At 47.9% G+C, this 19,275-nt stretch overlaps 1 protein-coding gene across 2 annotated transcripts in view; it reads left to right on the top strand.

Moving 5' to 3' along the window:
* Positions 1-18,617, top strand: part of MUC13 (mucin 13, cell surface associated) — a 60,518-nt gene extending 41,901 nt beyond the window's left edge. For both annotated transcript variants that reach the window (XM_077273337.1, XM_077273336.1), the window contains 4 exons: positions 10,524-10,561; positions 16,915-17,002; positions 17,125-17,329; positions 18,194-18,617. In XM_077273337.1, coding sequence (XP_077129452.1) covers positions 10,524-10,561; positions 16,915-17,002; positions 17,125-17,329; positions 18,194-18,235 — 373 coding nt within the window. In that variant the 3' untranslated portion in view covers positions 18,236-18,617. The remainder of the gene's footprint in view (positions 1-10,523; positions 10,562-16,914; positions 17,003-17,124; positions 17,330-18,193) is intronic.
* The last annotated feature ends 658 nt before the right edge of the window (positions 18,618-19,275 follow it).

The raw sequence follows: 19,275 nt of genomic DNA, 5'->3' as shown, positions 1-19,275 counted from the left end.
GGTTGCAGCCCCAGCTGTGAGTTTTGCCCGGTTGGTTATCAAAAAATATAGGGGAACCCACACAGTTTTTTAAAATTATTTATTTACAGTGCAGGTGTCGGCTGATGAATACTCCCATCAACCTCTCCTGCTCTTACTGTTATTAGCAGCAGCAGGTGTCGGATGATGGGAGCAGTAGTCCCATCGGTTGACACCAGTGACCGGAGGTAACCTTTATACCTCCGATTACAGCTGAGTGCTCACACTGTCTTTTGACAGCATAGGAACCACGACTCTCTGACCAGCGGGGACGATTTCACCACCGATCAGAAGCGGCGTTTGCTGCGCAGTCACGCATATGAAAGCGTGGCAAACACTGGATGTTCGGGTCCCCCATTCAAGTGAATGAGGTCCGGGTACTGTTTTGGGACCCAAACCCGAACTTTTTGTGACTGTTCTGCTGAACCCGCTGGACCCGAACATCTAGGTGTCCGCCCATCTCTAATTGTAAGCCCTTTTTTCTGCTGTAATTCTGTGTGAGAGGAGGGAGGTGAATGCCCCCTCACTAGGGGCTTCAGAGATTTTAATATTTTCTGTGACACAGTGCGACAACATAATGCAGGGGCGAGCAATTAATTTTCCCAAGGGACTACGTAATGGCTTGTGACTATTGTGAAGGCTAAACCAGCCACCTGAACTTAATTCTGCTCATTATTATTATTTCATATTGAATTTTTATCACTTCAAGGACTTTTCGGGCAAATTAATTTGAATCAACATTTTAATCACTAGATATTTGAATAATAATAATTTCACAATTGGATGTGATAAAAAAAATGTCCCTGTGCCGAGATAATCTTATAATGTACCCATGCTGTTCTGTGTATTGGTCGTGTCTGACCGTACAGGAGCATGGTCTGATCATACCACAGCTCCTGGGCAGCGGGGAGAGAAAAAGAGTATACAGGTATTACAGTACGGGATCACAGATGATTCTTTGAAGTAAAACATTGTTTAAAAACAGGTAGAATGATGTCCCCACAGTCCATTCCCCCCCACACACAGTATGATGTCCCCACAGTACATTCCCCCCCACACACAGTATGATGTCCCCACAGTACATTCCCCCCACACACAGTGTGATGTCCCCACAGTCCATTCCCCCCCACACACAGTATGATGTCCCCACAGTACATTCCCCCACACACAGTATGATGTCCCCACAGTACATTCCCCCCACACACAGTATGATGTCCCCACAGTACATTCCCCCCACACACAGTATGATGTCCCCACAGTCCATTCCCCCCCACACACAGTATGATGTCCCCACAGTACATTCCCCCACACACAGTATGATGTCCCCACAGTACATTCCCCCCACACACAGTATGATGTCCCCACAGTACATTCCCTCCACACACATTATGTCTCCACAGTACATTCCCCCACACAGTGTGATGTCCCCACAGTCCATTCCCCCCCACACACAGTATGATGTCCCCACAGTACATTCCCCCACACACAGTATGATGTCCCCACAGTACATTCCCCCACACACAGTATGATGTCCCCACAGTACATTCCCCCACACACAGTATGATGTCCCCACAGTACATTCCCCCCACACACAGTATGATGTCCCCGCAGTACATTCCCTCCACACGCAGTATGATGTCCCCACAGTACATTCCCCCACACACATTATGTCTCCACAGTACATTCCCCCACACAGTGTGATGTCCCCACAGTACATTCCCCCCCACACACAGTATGATGTCTCCACAGTACATTCCCCCCCACACACAGTATAATGTCCCCACAGTACATTCCCCCACACACAGTATGATGTCCCCACAGTACATATCCCCACACAGTATGATGTCCCCACAGTACATATCCCCACACAGTATGATGTCCCCACAGTACATTCCCCCCACACAGTATGATGGTCCCCACAGTACAATCCCCCACACAGTATAATGTCCCCACAGTACATATCCCCACACAGTATGATGTCCCCACAGTACATTCCCCCCACACCGTATGATGTCGCAACAGTACATTCCCCCCACACACACAGTAGGATGTCCCCACAGTACATTCCCCCCCCCACACAGTATGATGGTCCCCACAGTACAATCCCCCACACAGTATGATGTCCCCACAGTACATATCCTGTTGTGAAATTGGATTCTGGGCTCCCCCGGTGGCCACTTGTGGAATTGTACTTGTGTGCATCATCCCCTCTGTTCACCTGCTCCTATCAGGATGTGGGAGTCGCTATATAACCTTGCTCCTCTGTCAGTTTCATGCCGGTCAACAATGTAATCAGAAGCCTTCTGTGCATGTTCCTGCTACTAGACAACTCCTAGCTAAGTTGGACTTTTGTCCTTGTGTGTTTTTGCATTTTGTTCCTGTTCACAGCTGCTGTTTCGTTACTGTGTCTGGAAAGCTCTTGTGAGCGGAAATTGCCACTCTGGTGTTATGAGTTAATGCTAGAGTCTTAAAGTAATTTCTGGATGGTGTTTTGATAGGGTTTTCTGCTGACCATGAAAGTGCCCTTTCTGTCTTCATGCTATCTAGTAAGCGGACCTCGATTTTGCTAAACCTATTTTCATACTACGTTTGTCATTTCATCTAAAATCACCGCCAATATATGTGGGGGCCTCTGTCTGCCTTTTGGGAAAATTTCTCTAGAGGTGAGCCAGGACTGTCTTTTCCTCTGCTAGGATTAGGTAGTTCTCCGGCTGGCGCTGGGCATCTAGGGATAAAAAACGTAGGCATGCTACCCGGCCACTTCTAGTTGTGCGGCAGGTTTAGTTCATGGTCAGTATAGTTTCCATCTTCCAAGAGCTAGTTCTCATATATGCTGGGCTATGTTCTCTCGCCATTGAGAATCATGACAGTTTGACCGGCCCAAAAAAGGGTTAAATTACTGGCTGAGAAAGGAGAGAAAAAAGAAGTCTGCTACAATTTTTTTTTTTTTTTTTTCCTCTAGTTCTGAGTGTGCTCTTAATTGAATCACTTGCTAATTTGCCTATACTGCAGCCTTCCTCTCTTTCTCTCCTTCTAATCCTTGAATGGCTCTGTGTTCACCTGTTTCAAATGGATCTTCAGAGTGTAGCTACAGGTTTGAATAATCTCGCCACAAAGGTACAAAATTTGCAAGATTTTGTTGTTCATGCACCTATGTCTGAGCCTAGAATTCCTTTGCCTGAATTCTTCTCGGGGAATAGATCTCACTTTCAAAATTTTAAAAATAATTGCAAATTGTTTTTGTCCCTGAAGTCTCGCTCTGCCGGAGACCCTGCACAGCAGGTCAGGATTGTAATTTCCTTGCTCCGGGGCGACCCTCAGGACTGGGCTTTTGCATTGGCACCAGGGGATCCTGCGTTGCTCAATGTGGATGCGTTTTTTCTGGCCTTGGGGTTGCTTTATGAGGAACCTCATTTAGAGCTTCAGGCGGAAAAGGCCTTGATGTCCTTGTCTCAGGGGCAAGATGAAGCTGAAATATACTGCCAAAAATTCCGCAAATGGTCTGTGCTTACTCAGTGGAATGAGTGCGCCCTGGCGGCGATTTTCAGAGAAGGTCTCTCTGATGCCATTAAGGATGTTATGGTGGGGTTCCCTGTGCCTGCGAGTCTGAATGAGTCCATGACGATGGCTATTCAGATCGATAGACGTCTGCGGGAGCGCAAACCTGTGCACCATTTGGCGGTGTCTACTGAGAAAACGCCAGAAAATATGCAATGTGATAGAATTCTGTCCAGAAGCGAGCGGCAGAATTTTAGACGAAAAAATGGGTTGTGCTTCTATTGTGGTGATTCAACTCATGTTATATCAGCATGCTTTAAGCGTACTAAGAAGCCTGACAAGTCTGTTTCAATTAGCACTTTACAGTCTAAGTTTATTCTATCTGTGACCCTGATTTGTTCTTTGTCATCTATTACCGCGGACGCCTATGTCGACTCTGGCGCTGCTTTGAGTCTTATGGATTGGTCCTTTGCCAAACGCTGTGGGTATGATTTGGAGCCATTGGAGGCTCCGATACCTCTGAAAGGGATTGACTCCACCCCATTGGCTAGTAATAAACCACAATACTGGACACAAGTGACTATGCGTGTTAATCCGGATCACCAGGAGGTTATTCGCTTTCTGGTGCTGTATAATCTACATGATGTTTTGGTGCTGGGATTGCCATGGCTGCAATCTCATAACCCAGTCCTCGACTGGAGAGCTATGTCTGTGTTAAGCTGGGGATGTAAAGGAACTCATGGGGACGTACCTTTGGTTTCCATTTCATCATCTATTCCCTCTGAGATTCCTGAATTCTTGTCTGACTTTCGTGACGTTTTTGAAGAACCCAAGGTTGGTTCACTACCTCCGCACCGGGAGTGCGATTGTGCCATAGACTTGATCCCGGGTAGTAAATACCCTAAGGGTCGTTTATTTAATCTGTCTGTGCCTGAACACGCGGCTATGCGAGAATATATAAAGGAGTCCTTGGAAAAGGGACATATTCGTCCTTCGTCATCTCCCTTAGGAGCCGGTTTTTTCTTTGTGTCTAAGAAAGACGGCTCTTTGAGGCCGTGTATTGATTATTGACTTTTGAATAAAATCACGGTTAAATATCAATATCCGTTACCACTGCTTACTGATTTGTTTGCTCGTATAAAGGGGGCCAAGTGGTTCTCTAAGATTGATCTCCGTGGGGCGTATAATTTGGTGCGAATCAAGCAGGGGGATGAGTGGAAAACCGCATTTAATACGCCCGAGGGCCATTTTGAGTATTTGGTGATGCCTTTTGGTCTTTCAAATGCCCCTTCAGTCTTCCAGTCCTTTATGCATGACATTTTCCGCGATTATTTGGATAAATTTATGATTGTGTATCTGGATGATATTCTGATTTTTTCGGATGACTGGGACTCTCATGTCCAGCAGGTCAGGAGGGTTTTTCAGGTTTTGCGGTCTAATTCCTTGTGTGTGAAGGGTTCTAAGTGTGTTTTTGGGGTTCAAAAGATTTCCTTCTTGGGATACATTTTTTCCCCCTCTTCCATCGAGATGGATCCTGTCAAGGTTCAGGCTATTTGTGATTGGACGCAACCCTCTTCTCTTAAGAGTCTTCAGAAATTTTTGGGCTTTGCTAACTTTTATCGTCGATTTATTGCTGGTTTTTCTGATGTTGTAAAACCATTGACTGATTTGACTAAGAAGGGTGCTGATGTTGCTGATTGGTCCCCTGATGCTGTGGAGGCCTTTCGGGAGCTCAAGCTCCGCTTTTCTTCCGCCCCAGTGTTGCGTCAGCCTGATGTTGCTCTTCCTTTTCAGGTTGAGGTCGACGCTTCTGAAATCGGAGCTGGGGCGGTGTTGTCGCAGAGAAGTTCCGACTGCTCCGTGATGAGACCTTGTGCCTTTTTTTCCCGTAAATTTTCGCCCGCCGAGCGGAATTATGATATTGGGAATCGGGAGCTTTTGGCCATGAAGTGGGCTTTTGAGGAGTGGCGTCACTGGCTTGAGGGGGCCAGACATCAGGTGGTGGTATTGACTGACCACAAAAATTTAATTTACCTTGAGTCTGCCAGGCGCCTGAATCCTAGACAGGCGCGCTGGTCGTTGTTTTTCTCTCGGTTTAATTTTGTGGTGTCTTACCTACCGGGTTCTAAGAATGTTAAGGCGGATGCCCTTTCTAGGAGTTTTGAGCCTGACTCCCCTGGTAATTCTGAGCCCACAGGTATCCTTAAAGATGGAGTGATATTGTCTGCCGTTTCTCCAGACCTGCGGCGGGCCTTGCAGGAGTTTCAGGCGGATAGACCTGATCGTTGCCCACCTGGTAGACTGTTTGTTCCTGATGATTGGACCAGTAGAGTCATCTCTGAGGTTCATTCTTCTGCGTTGGCAGGTCATCCTGGAATCTTTGGTACCAGGGATTTGGTGGCAAGGTCCTTCTGGTGGCCTTCCCTGTCACGAGATGTGCGAGGCTTTGTGCAGTCTTGTGACGTTTGTGCTCGGGCCAAGCCTTGTTGTTCTCGGGCTAGTGGATTGTTGTTACCCTTGCCTATCCCGAAGAGGCCTTGGACGCACATCTCGATGGATTTTATTTCGGATCTGCCTGTTTCTCAGAAGATGTCTGTCATCTGGGTGGTGTGTGACCGTTTCTCTAAGATGGTCCATCTGGTTCCCTTGCCTAAGTTGCCTTCTTCTTCCGAGTTGGTTCCTCTGTTTTTTCAAAATGTTGTTCGTTTGCATGGTATTCCGGAGAATATCGTTTCTGACAGAGGGACCCAATTCGTGTCTAGATTTTGGCGGGCATTCTGTGCTAGGATGGGCATAGATTTGTCTTTTTCGTCTGCTTTCCATCCTCAGACTAATGGCCAGACCGAGCGGACTAATCAGACCTTGGAGACATATTTGAGGTGTTTTGTGTCTGCGGATCAGGATGATTGGGTTGCTTTTTTGCCTTTGGCGGAGTTCGCCCTCAATAATCGGGCCAGCTCTGCCACCTTGGTGTCCCCGTTTTTCTGTAATTCGGGGTTTCATCCTCGATTTTCCTCCGGTCAAGTGGAATCTTCGGATTGTCCTGGAGTGGATGCTGTGGTGGAGAGGTTGCATCAGATTTGGGGGCAGGTGGTGGACAATTTGAAGTTGTCCCAGGAGAAGACTCAGCTTTTTGCCAACCGCCGTCGTCGTGTTGGTCCTCGGCTTTGTGTTGGGGACTTGGTGTGGTTGTCTTCTCGTTTTGTCCCTATGAGGGTTTCTTCTCCTAAGTTTAAGCCTCGGTTCATCGGCCCGTACAAGATATTGGAGATTCTTAACCCTGTGTCCTTCCGTTTGGACCTCCCTGCATCCTTTTCGATTCATAATGTTTTTCATCGGTCATTGTTGCGCAGGTATGAGGTACCGGCTGTGCCTTCCGTTGAGCCTCCTGCTCCGGTGTTGGTTGAGGGTGAGTTGGAGTACATTGTGGAAAAGATCTTAGACTCTTGTGTTTCCAGACGGAAACTCCAGTATCTGGTCAAATGGAAGGGATACGGTCAGGAGGATAATTCTTGGGTCACTGCCTCTGATGTTCATGCCTCCGATCTTGTCCGTGCCTTTCATAGGGCTCATCCTGATCGCCCTGGTGGTTCTGGTGAGGGTTCGGTGCCCCCTCCTTGAGGGGGGGGTACTGTTGTGAAATTGGATTCTGGGCTCCCCCGGTGGCCACTTGTGGAATTGTACTTGTGTGCATCATCCCCTCTGTTCACCTGCTCCTATCAGGATGTGGGAGTCGCTATATAACCTTGCTCCTCTGTCAGTTTCATGCCGGTCAACAATGTAATCAGAAGCCTTCTGTGCATGTTCCTGCTACTAGACAACTCCTAGCTAAGTTGGACTTTTGTCCTTGTGTGTTTTTGCATTTTGTTCCTGTTCACAGCTGCTGTTTCGTTACTGTGTCTGGAAAGCTCTTGTGAGCGGAAATTGCCACTCTGGTGTTATGAGTTAATGCTAGAGTCTTAAAGTAATTTCTGGATGGTGTTTTGATAGGGTTTTCTGCTGACCATGAAAGTGCCCTTTCTGTCTTCATGCTATCTAGTAAGCGGACCTCGATTTTGCTAAACCTATTTTCATACTACGTTTGTCATTTCATCTAAAATCACCGCCAATATATGTGGGGGCCTCTGTCTGCCTTTTGGGAAAATTTCTCTAGAGGTGAGCCAGGACTGTCTTTTCCTCTGCTAGGATTAGGTAGTTCTCCGGCTGGCGCTGGGCATCTAGGGATAAAAAACGTAGGCATGCTACCCGGCCACTTCTAGTTGTGCGGCAGGTTTAGTTCATGGTCAGTATAGTTTCCATCTTCCAAGAGCTAGTTCTCATATATGCTGGGCTATGTTCTCTCGCCATTGAGAATCATGACAATATCCCCACACAGTATGATGTCCCCACAGTACATTCCCCCCACACCGTATGATGTCGCAACAGTACATTCCCCCCACACACACAGTAGGATGTCCCCACAGTACATTCCCCCCCACACACAGTATGATGTCCCCACAGTACATCCCCCACACCGTATGATGTTCCCACAGTACATTCCCCCCCCACACACACAGTATAATGTCCCCACAGTACATTCCCCCCCCACACACACAGTATGATGTCCCCACAGTACAATCCCCCACACAGTATGATGTCCCCACAGTACATTCCCCCCACACCATATGATGTCCCACAGTACATTCCCCCCACACACAGTATAATGTCCCCACAGTACATTCCCCCCACACACAGTATGATGTCCCCACAGTTTCACCCAACTACTGACACACAAAAAAAATAAATACAAATAATAGGACTACTCTCCTTGTCTCGTTTCCTCGATGCCCTGCTCTGGTCTGTGCATAGAGGTGCAAGCTAGTTACTTCATCGCTCCTGCTGCACAGTGATGTTCAGTCACAAGGATGAATTGTGCAGCAGGGAGCCAACGGCTCCTGAGGATGCAAAGGAGTGAGCTCGAGACGCTGGGTGGGGGTATTCACATTTGCAAGCCCGTTGGCTATAATGGTCCACAAGCCGGATAGGGACAACAAAGGACTAGAACTGACTGCGGCTTGAACTTTACCCACGTATGATGTAACGCAATGTAGTAACCTGACACAATGTAAGAAAGTAATACAATATTGGAAAATTAATTTTGATTAGCAACACAGTGGCTCAGTGGTTAGCATTGTTCTATATATAGGGCAGCATAGCGTCTCAGTTGTTAGCATTGTACTGTATATAGGGCAGCATAGCGGCACAGTGGTTAGCATTGTACTGTATATAGGGCAGCATAGCGGCTCAGTGGTTAGCATTGTACTGTATATAGGGCAGCATAGTGGCTCAGTGGTTAGCATTGTACTGTATATAGGGCAGCATAACAGCTCAGTGGTTAGCATTGTACTGTATATAGGGCAGCATAGCGGTTCAGTGGTTAATATTATACTGTATATAGGGCAGCATAGCAGCTCAGTGGTTAGCATTTTACTGTATATAGGGCAGCATAGTGGTTCAGTGGTTAATATTATACTGTATATAGGGAAGCATAGCAGCTCAGTGGTTAGCATTGTACTGTATATAGGGCAGCATAGCGGCTCAGTGGTTAGCATTGTACTGTATATAGGGCAGCATAGTGGCTCAGTGGTTAGCATTGTACTGTATATAGAGCAGCATAACAGCTCAGTGGTTAGCATTGTACTGTATATAGGGCAGCATAGCGGTTCAGTGGTTAATATTATACTGTATATAGGGCAGCATAGCAGCTCAGTGGTTAGCATTTTACTGTATATAGGGCAGCATAGTGGTTCAGTGGTTAATATTATACTGTATATAGGGAAGCATAGCAGCTCAGTGGTTAGCATTGTACTGTATATAGGGCAGCATATCGGCTCAGTGGTTAGCATTGTACTGTATATAGGGCAGAATAACGGCTCAGTGGTTAGCATTGTACTGTAGATAGGACAGCATAGTGGTTCAGTGGTTAACATTATACTGTATATAGGGCAGCATAGCAGCTCAGTAGTTGGCATTATACTGTATATAGGGCAGCATAGCGGCTCAGTGGTTAGCATTGTACTGTAGATAGGACAGCATAGTGGTTCAGTGGTTAACATTATACTGTATATAGGGCAGCATAGCGGCTCAGTGGTTAGCATTGTACTGTAGATAGGACAGCATAGTGGTTCAGTGGTTAACATTATACTGTATATAGGGCAGCATAGCAGCTCAGTGGTTAGCATTGTACTGTATATAGGGCAGCATAGCAGCTCAGTGGTTAGCATTGTACTGTATATAGGGCAGCATAGCAGCTCAGTAGTTGGCATTATACTGTATATAGGGCTGCATAGTGGCTCAGTGGTTAGCATTGTACTGTATATAGAGCAGCATAACAGCTCAGTGGTTAGCATTGTACTGTATATAGGGCAGCATAGCGGTTCAGTGGTTAATATTATACTGTATATAGGGCAGCATAGCAGCACAGTGGTTAGCATTTTACTGTATATAGGGCAGCATAGTGGTTCAGTGGTTAATATTATACTGTATATAGGGAAGCATAGCAGCTCAGTGGTTAGCATTGTACTGTATATAGGGCAGCATATCGGCTCAGTGGTTAGCATTGTACTGTATATAGGGCAGAATAACGGCTCAGTGGTTAGCATTGTACTGTAGATAGGACAGCATAGTGGTTCAGTGGTTAACATTATACTGTATATAGGGCAGCATAGCAGCTCAGTAGTTGGCATTATACTGTATATAGGGCAGCATAGCGGCTCAGTGGTTAGCATTGTACTGTAGATAGGACAGCATAGTGGTTCAGTGGTTAACATTATACTGTATATAGGGCAGCATAGCAGCTCAGTGGTTAGCATTGTACTGTATATAGGGCAGCATAGCAGCTCAGTAGTTGGCATTATACTGTATATAGGGCTGCATAGCGGCTCAGTGGTTAGCATTGTACTGTATATAGGGCAGCATAGCAGCTCAGTGGTGCAACACTCACCTTTCTTTCTGTATTTTTTTTACAGATGTGATTTTGGATACTCCGGAGAGAACTGTACAGACAGTAAGTGCAAGCGGGGACCTCAGACACCCCCGAGGGGCAAAACTGGGACACAAGTGACCACAACTAACTATGAGGAGCACTGTTCTTACAGGGGCGTTGTGTCTTGTATTGTTATGGGGGTGCTGTGTCTAGCACTGTTTTGGGAGGTGGAGGTGCTATGACTGGCACTGTTATGGGGCATTGTGTCTGGCACTGTTTTGGGGAACAGTGTCTAGCACTGTTTTGGTGGGTGGGGGCGCTATGACTGGCACTGTCATGGGCATTGTGTCTGGTAGTGTTTTGGGGGCGCTGTCTGGCACTTATGGGGCATTGTGTCTGGCACTGTTTTGGGGAACAGTGTCTAGCACTGGTTTGGGGGGTGGGGGCGCTATGTCTGGCACTGTTATGGGGCATTGTGTCTGGCACTGTTATGGGGCATTGTGTCTGGCACTGTTATGGGGCATTGTGTCTGGCACTGTTATGGGGCATTGTGTCTGGCACTGTTATGGGGCATTGTGTCTGGCACTGTTATGGGGCATTGTGTCTGGCACTGTTATTGGGCATTGTGTCTCGTACTGTTAGTAAAGACAAATAATTCCTAACTGAAGATTCCAAAATGTGAAATGTAACTTCTAATCTAATATATAAAGCTGAATGTGTGTGTGTGTGTATGTATGTATGTATGTATGTCCGGGATTGGCATCTGAACCGTAGCAGCTACAGCCACAAAATTTTGCACAGTCACACGTCTGGACCCCGAGAGCGTCATAGGCTATGTTGTGAGGTGAAATTTTAACCCCGCGCTTTCCAATTCACCAAACAATTTTGCCCCTATCTACATAATGGGGAAAAAGTGAAAGGAAAAGTGTTGGAGGCGTCGCAGCTACAGGCACAAAATTTTGCACAGTCACACGTCTGGACCCTGAGAGCGTCAAAGCTATATTGTGAGGTGAAATTTTAACCCCGCGCTTTCCAAGTCACCAAACAATTTTGCCCCTATCTACATAATGGGGAAAAAATGAAAGGAAAAGTGTTGGAGGCAAATTAACAGCTGCCAGATGTGAACAAGGGGGACTTAAAGAATGACAGCGATGGCACCAAAGAGTATATACTGTACAGTTGCTAAGGTGGGGCCCCAACATGGGATAATCACACCACCACGGGGATATGAACACACACACAAAATGCGCCACACACTACCACGTGCTCGAACACATATACCACCCTCAGTGCACATTTCACCACACATACACCAACCTCGCCACATAAAAGTAGAAACACAAAAGTCGCCGCTCAAAACTCGCCACGCGCAAAACTCTCCACATGCAAAACTCGCCACACGTGCAAAACTCGCCACACGCAAAACTTGCACACGCAGAAAAATTGCCACACGCAGAAAAATTGCCACATGCACAAAAGTTGCAACACATGCAAAAGTTGCCTCACACAAAACTTGCACATACTCAAAAGGCACCACACATAAAACTCGCCACGCGCAAAACTCGCCATGCGCAAAACTTGCTGCACACAACTTGCTACACTAACCTGTCACATGCAACTCGACACACAAAAAGTTGCTACACGCATGTCGCCACACAAAACTCATCTCACAAAAGTCCCTACATGCATGTCGCCACACGCAACTCAACACACACAACTTGACACACGAAACTCGCCCTAAAACACACACAAGTCTGGTATCCTTCAAAAATAAAAATCTGATTAATAAGCAGACAAACTACAAGAGCAACAAATGTACCATATAGGAATCCGGCAGCTGTCAGTCACATGACCAGTCTATTATGTGTATGTGTGAGCTAATATATACTGCCAGGGGGTGGGCTTACTGTTGGCTGGGGATTTATCAGGCTGCCATTTTAGCTTACAAATACTGAGGTAAAAATACTGACCAAATAACGTGTGAACGAGGGCTAATACAGGAGGAGATGGCATACAGCTATATACTATATACAGGAGATGACACACAGGTATATACTATTTACAGGGGAGATGACACACAGGTATATACTATATACAGGAGGAGATGACACACAGATATATACTATATACAGGAGAGATGACACACAGGTATATACTATATAGAGGAGGAGATGACATACAGGTACATACTACATACAGGAGGAGATGACATACAGGTATATACTATATACAGGAGGAGATGACACACAGGTATATACTATATACAGGAGCAGATTACCTACAGGTATATAGTATATACAGGAGGAGATGACACAGGTATATGCTATGTATAGGAGGAGATGACATACAGGTATATACTATATACAGGAGATGACACACAGATATATACTATATATAGGTGAGATGACACACAGGTATATACTATATACAGGAGATTACATACAGGTATATCTAATATATAAAGCTGAATGTGTGTATGTATGTATGTGTGTATGTCCGGGATTGGCATCTGTACCGTCGCAGCTACAGCCACAAAATTTTGCACAGTCACACGTCTGGACCCCGAGAGCGTCATAGGCTATGTTGTGAGGTGAAATTTTAACCCCGCGCGTTCCAATTCACCAAACAATTTTGCTCCTATCTACATAATGGGGAAAAAGTGAAGGGAAAAGTGTTGGAGGAAAATTGACAGCTGCCAGATGTGAACAATGAGGACTTAAAGAATGAGAGCGATGGCGACAAAGAGTATATACCGTACAGTTGCTAAGGTGGGGCCCCGACATGGGATACTCACCACACACGGGGATATGAACACAAACACAAAATGCGCCACACACTACCACGTGCTTGAACACATATACCACCCTCAGCACACATTTCACCACACACACACACCAACCTCGCCACATAAAAGTCGAAACACAAAAGTCACCACTCAAAACTTGCTACATGCAAAACTCGCCATATGCAAAACTAGGCTCACGCAAAACTCGCCACACGTGCAAAACTCACCTCATGGAAAACTCACCTCATGCAAAACTTGCACACACAGAAAAATTGCCACATGTACAAAAGTTGCACCACATGCAAAAGTTGCCTCACACAAAACTTGCACATACTCAAAATGCACCACACATAAAACTCGCCACGCGCAAAACTCGCCATGCACAAATCTTGCTGCACACAACTTGCTACACTAACCTGTCACATGCAACTCAACACACAAAATGTTGCTACACGCATGTCGCCACACAAAACTCATCTCACAAAAGTCGCTACATGCATGTCGCCACACGCAACTCAACACACACAACTTGACACATAAAACTCGCCCTAAAACACACACAAGTCTGGTATTGTCCTTCAAAAATAAAAATCTGATTAATAAGCAAACTACAAGAGCAACAAATGTACCATATAGGAAATACGGCAGCTGTCAGTCACATGACCTGTCTATTATGTGTATGTGTGAGCTAATATATACTGCCAGGGGGGAGGGCTTCCTGTTGGCTGGGGATTTATCAGGCTGCCAATAGCAACCAATCACAGCTCAGCTTCTATTTTGCTACAGTTAATTAACCTGAGCTCTGATTGGTTAATATAGGCAACAAAGACATTCTCAGTATAACAAAGCTAATATATGTTGTGAAATGCTTCTATTTGCTTAGTTTTTGCCTTTTAATAATTACATTTCTATCTATTTGTTTTGTGGTTTTTGTGTGCAGAATAAATTTTTGTTAACACATTCTATTTTGCTAACAGCAGTCATTAACCCGGGCGAAGCCGGGTAGTACAGCTAGTAAATCTATAATATGGAAAATGTGCACAAGTAAAATCCCAAATAACGTGACGGCGTCATCATATTATATGGTCACAACCGTGAGCACGGCTGATCCGGCTGTGATGTGCGGCCTCTCCTTACTGCACACAACACTTGGTGCTTTATATATGGCCTATCTATATGTTACACAGCGGGGGCTGCTGACCCCTAGACAGCCAAGTTCACATTGGATGTTTTTGCTGCCTTTTTTCTCCTGCAGCAAAACCTGAGTGCTTGGCAGGAAAGAAACTGTAGCAAAAACACATGTTTTGCTGTGTTTTTTGGTGGTGATTTTTCATGCAAAAACACTGAAAAAACGCTGAAAGAAGTGGCAAGCTCTATGTCCAAAAAACAAGCAGAGCACAAAATACCGATGACAAAAAAACAAGCTGTGTGCATTAGATTTTTGAAATCTCATAGGTTTTGCTGGTGCTGTAAAACGCAGCTGAAAATTAGCATAAAAAAAGCAGCAAAAACACCCAGTGTGAACTTAGCCTACATAATAGATTTTATCCTAGTCTGAGAGACCACAGTGTCTGATTAGTGGCAGTCACCTAGTGAGACCCTCTATTACAAGGAGCAGTGTAGGGTTAGGCGGGCGGCTGTAGGGTTAGGCAGGCGGCTGTAGGGTTAGGTAGGTGGCTATAGGGTTAGGTAGGTGGCTGTAGGGTTAGGTAGGTGGCTGTAGGGTTAGGTAGGTGGCTATAGGGTTAGGTAGGTGGCTGTAGGGTTAGGTAGGTGGCTGTAGGGTTAAGTAGGCGGCTGTAGGGTTAGGTAGGTGGCTGTAGGGTTAGGTAGGTGGCTGTAGGGTTAGGTAGGTGGCTGTAGGGTTAGGTAGGTGGCTGTAGGGTTAAGTAGGCGGCTGTAGGGTTAGGTAGGCGGCTGTAGGGTTAGGTAGGCGGCTGTAGGGTTAGGTAGGCGGCTGTGGGGTTAGGTAGGCGGCTGTAGGGTTAGGTAGGCGGCTGTAGGGTTAGGTAGGTGGCTGTAGGGTTAGGTAGGTGGCTATAGGGTTAGGTAGGTGGCTGTAGGGTTAGGTAGGTGGCTGTAGGGTTAGGTAGGCGGCTGTAGGGTTAAGTAGGCGGCTGTAGGGTTAGGTAGGCGGCTGTAGGGTTAAGTAGGCGGCTGTAGGGTTAGGTAGGCGGCTGTAGGGTTAGGTAGGTGGCTGTAGGGTTAAGTAGGTGGCTGTAAGGTTAGGTAGGCGGCTGTAGGGTTAATTAGGCGGCTGTAGGGTTAGGTAGGCGGCTGTAGGGTTAGGTAGGCGGCTGTAGGGTTAGGTAGGCGGCTGTAGGGTTAGGTAGGCGGCTGTAGGGTTAGGTAGGTGGCTGTAGGGTTAGGTAGGTGGCTATAGGGTTAGGTAGGTGGCTGTAGGGTTAGGTAGGCGGCTGTAGGGTTAGGTAGGCGGCTGTAGGGTTAAGTAGGCGGCTGTAGGGTTAGGTAGGCGGCTGTAGGGTTAAGTAGGCAGCTGTAGGGTTAGGTAGGCGGCTGTAGGGTTAGGTAGGTGGCTGTAGAGTTAAGTAGGTGGCTGTAGGGTTAGGTAGGCGGCTGTAGGGTTAGGTAGGCGGCTGTAGGGTTAGGTAGGCGGCTGTAGGGTTAGGTAGGCGGCTGTAGGGTTAGGTAGGCGGCTGTAGGGTTAGGTAGGTGGCTGTAGGGTTAGGTAGGCGGCTGTAGGGTTAGGTAGGCGGCTGTAGGGTTAGGTAGGCGGCTGTAGGGTTAGGTAGGTGGTGGTAGGGTTAGGCGGGCGGCTGTAGGACTAGGTAGGTGGCTGTAGGGTTAGGCGGGCAGCTGTAGGGTTAGGTAGGTGGCTGTAGGGTTAGGCGGGTGGCTGTAGGACTAGGTAGGCAGCTGTAGGGTTAGGCGGGCGGCTGTAGGACTAGGTAGGTGGCTGTAGGGTTAGGCGGGCGGCTGTAGGGTTAGGTAGGTGGCTGTAGGGTTAGGTAGGTGGCTGTAGGATTAGGCAGCAGTGGACCTGAATGTTCATTTAGATAATTCCTGGTTAATCACCTGCTACATTCATACATTCATAGGATACAATGTATCATGTCTAGGGGTCAGCTGCCCCCGCTGTGTAACATATAGATAGGCCATATATAAAGCACCAAGTGTTGTGTGCAGTAAGGAGAGGCCGCACATCACAGCCGGATCAGCCGTGCTCACGGTTGTGACCATATAATATCATGACGCCGTCACGTTATTTGGGATTTTACTTGTGCACATTTTCCATATTATAGATCTGTTAGACGTTACATTTCACATTTCAGAATCTTCAGTCAGGACTTATTATTATTTACCTGTTAATTATTTCATTAAATATATATCGGCAATTTCTAACTAATATGTTAATGACCTACACGGATTCCAGGAAGGATTTTGGCGTCTGGCACCGTTATGGGGGTGCTGAGTCTGGCACTGTTATGGAGGCACTGTGTCTGGCACTGTTATGGGGGCGCTGTGTCTGGCACTGTTATGGGGTGCTGTGTCTGGCACTGTTATGGGGTGCTGTGTCTGGCATTGTTATGGAGGCACTGTGTCTGGCACTGTTATGGGGGCGCTGAGTTGCCTGCTCTCCCCCTTCCCCTCCATGTCACCATCTCACAATCTCACATTCTCCCCTCAGACTTTCAGCTGATGCTGGTGATCGTTGGCGTGGTGCTCGGTGCGGCGGTCGTCGCTCTGTGGGGCGCAGTGATTGCTGTTACCGTCAGGTGAGAGTTTTGAAGATGCGCCTCCAGGTGTGGCGCCATATTCTGGCTCTCAGGACACAGCGGTGGTATAATACCGCCATATGGGGGCGCTGCACGTCTCACCCTGAATTATTTCCTGGCAGCTCCAAGAAAGGAAAGAAACAAAGTGACCGGGCGACGCTGATCGAGAAGGAGGAGGCGCCGTTCTCAGGGGACAGCCCCGCCCCGGCGCGACTATTCCCAAAAGTTCAAGCAAAGATCGACCTGGGCGAGGTGAACAAAGGTGCCAACGTGTTTGAAGATTACGAGGAATATTCCCGAAACTTGCCGAAACGGGACTACGAAGAGGTGCGTAGAGTACGGTGCAGTGCGAGCAGGTGGAGTGGGGGTAACCTCCAAGGCCACCCCTGTCCAGACTGCTCATAGTTACCAGATAGGGGGTCTCCTGCTCAAGACTCTCGGTCAGGACCCCGCGCTCTCAGTCACAACCCTGCGCTCTCGGGTAGGACCCTGCGCTCTCAGGCAGGACCATGTGCTCTCCAGCAGGACCCCGCGCTCTCGGGCAGGACCCCGCGCTCTCTGGCAGGACCCTGCGCTCCCGGGCAGGACCATGTGCTCTCCAGCAGGACCCTGCGCTCTCGGGCAGGACCCCGCGCTCTCGGGCAGGACCATGTGCTCTCCGGCAGGGCCATACGCTCTCCGGCAGGACCTGCGCTCTCGGGCAGGACCATGTGCTCTCCAGCAGGACCCCGCGCTCTCGGGCAGGACCATGTGCTCTCCGGCAGGACCATACGCTCTCCAGCAGGACCCTGTGCTCTCGGGCAGGACCATGTGCTCTCCAGCAGGACCCCGCGCTCTCGGGCAGGACCATGTGCTCTCCGGCATGACCATGTGCTCTCCGGCAGGACTCTGCGCTCTCCGGCAGGACTCCTGCGCTCTAAGGCAGGGCCCCGCGCTCTCCGGCAGGACACTGCGCTCTTGTACCCTTGTATTGCAGTCATTTGCTCCCTCCACCAGTTGACGCTAGCCCTTATGTGTAGGCAAGGTGAATCCTGACAACTCCTTCAGGTGGTGCCATGGTGGCGATTACTGGTTGTCACCAGGATCTGTCAGGTGGGAAGGTGTTGCAGATATGTGGGGGCAGGGCCGGCCCGGGGGATCCTCAGACTTTGAGCTGAATCTCAATAAACGTTTCTTTTTTTTCCTCTGCAGAATCCGTGGTATGAAATGGCCAAACAAGACCGGAATTATTAGGCGCGGCCCCCGGGTGGTGCTGTGACCTACCACATCTTATCAATGCCCCCGCTTATTGGCAGGTACAGTGAGTGGGATAACGTGACCAGCAATGACCCCGCCCCCAGCGCTGGAGCCGTCGCTGCCCGCACACAATGCACGGACGCCATTTTCTTTTTACTTTTATTGTAAGATGATATTGCATCCAGCTGTGAACTGAAGGGTTAAAGGGCAGAGGAGCCGTCATGACGGGAGAGGACGAGCGCCTCCCCCTGTGCTGCCCCGTCATTCCTATGAGGAACCAACGGCCCATCTCTCAGCTGGCTGATAACTGAAAACAACAACAAATGACGAGTGTGTCTATATGTACAATGGAGATTGTTATAAAACTTATAGATTGTCACATTGTGTCCACTCATCTCTATAAAGGGCTGTGAGGGCAGGGAAGGGGGTCTGCGGGCGGACGGAGACCATTATATCAGTGATGTCATCACCAGGGGCGGGGCTGGAGTATAAGGGGTGTGGTCTCATGTATATCTGCGATGGCATCACCAGGGGCGGGGCTGGAATATAACGGGTGTGTTCTCATCATTATATCAGTGTTGTCATCACCGGGGGCGGGGCTGGAGTATAAGGGGTGTGGTCTCATCATTATATCAGTGATGTCATCACCAGGGCGGGGCTGGAGTATAAGGGGTGTGGTCTCATCATTATATCTGCGATGGCATCACCAGGGGCGTGGCTGGAATATAAGGGGTGTGTTCTCATCATTATATCAGTGTTGTCATCACCGGGGGCGGGGCTGGAGTATAAGGGGTGTGGTCTCATCATTATATCAGTGATGTCATCACCGGGGCGGGGCTGGAGTATAAGGGGTGTGGTCTCATCATTATATCTGCGATGCATCACCAGGGGCGGGGCTGGAATATAAGGGGTGTGTTCTCATCATTATATCAGTGTTGTAATCACCGGGGGCGGGGCTGGAGTATAAGGGGTGTGGTCTCATAAGATCAGTGATGTCATCACCAGGGGCGGGGCTGGAATATAAGGGGTGTGTTCTC

Source organism: Ranitomeya variabilis, chromosome 7 (assembly GCF_051348905.1).
Source record: "Ranitomeya variabilis isolate aRanVar5 chromosome 7, aRanVar5.hap1, whole genome shotgun sequence".
NCBI classification, from domain to species: Eukaryota; Metazoa; Chordata; class Amphibia; order Anura; family Dendrobatidae; genus Ranitomeya; species Ranitomeya variabilis.
This window is presented reverse-complemented; position numbering and strand designations above follow the sequence as displayed.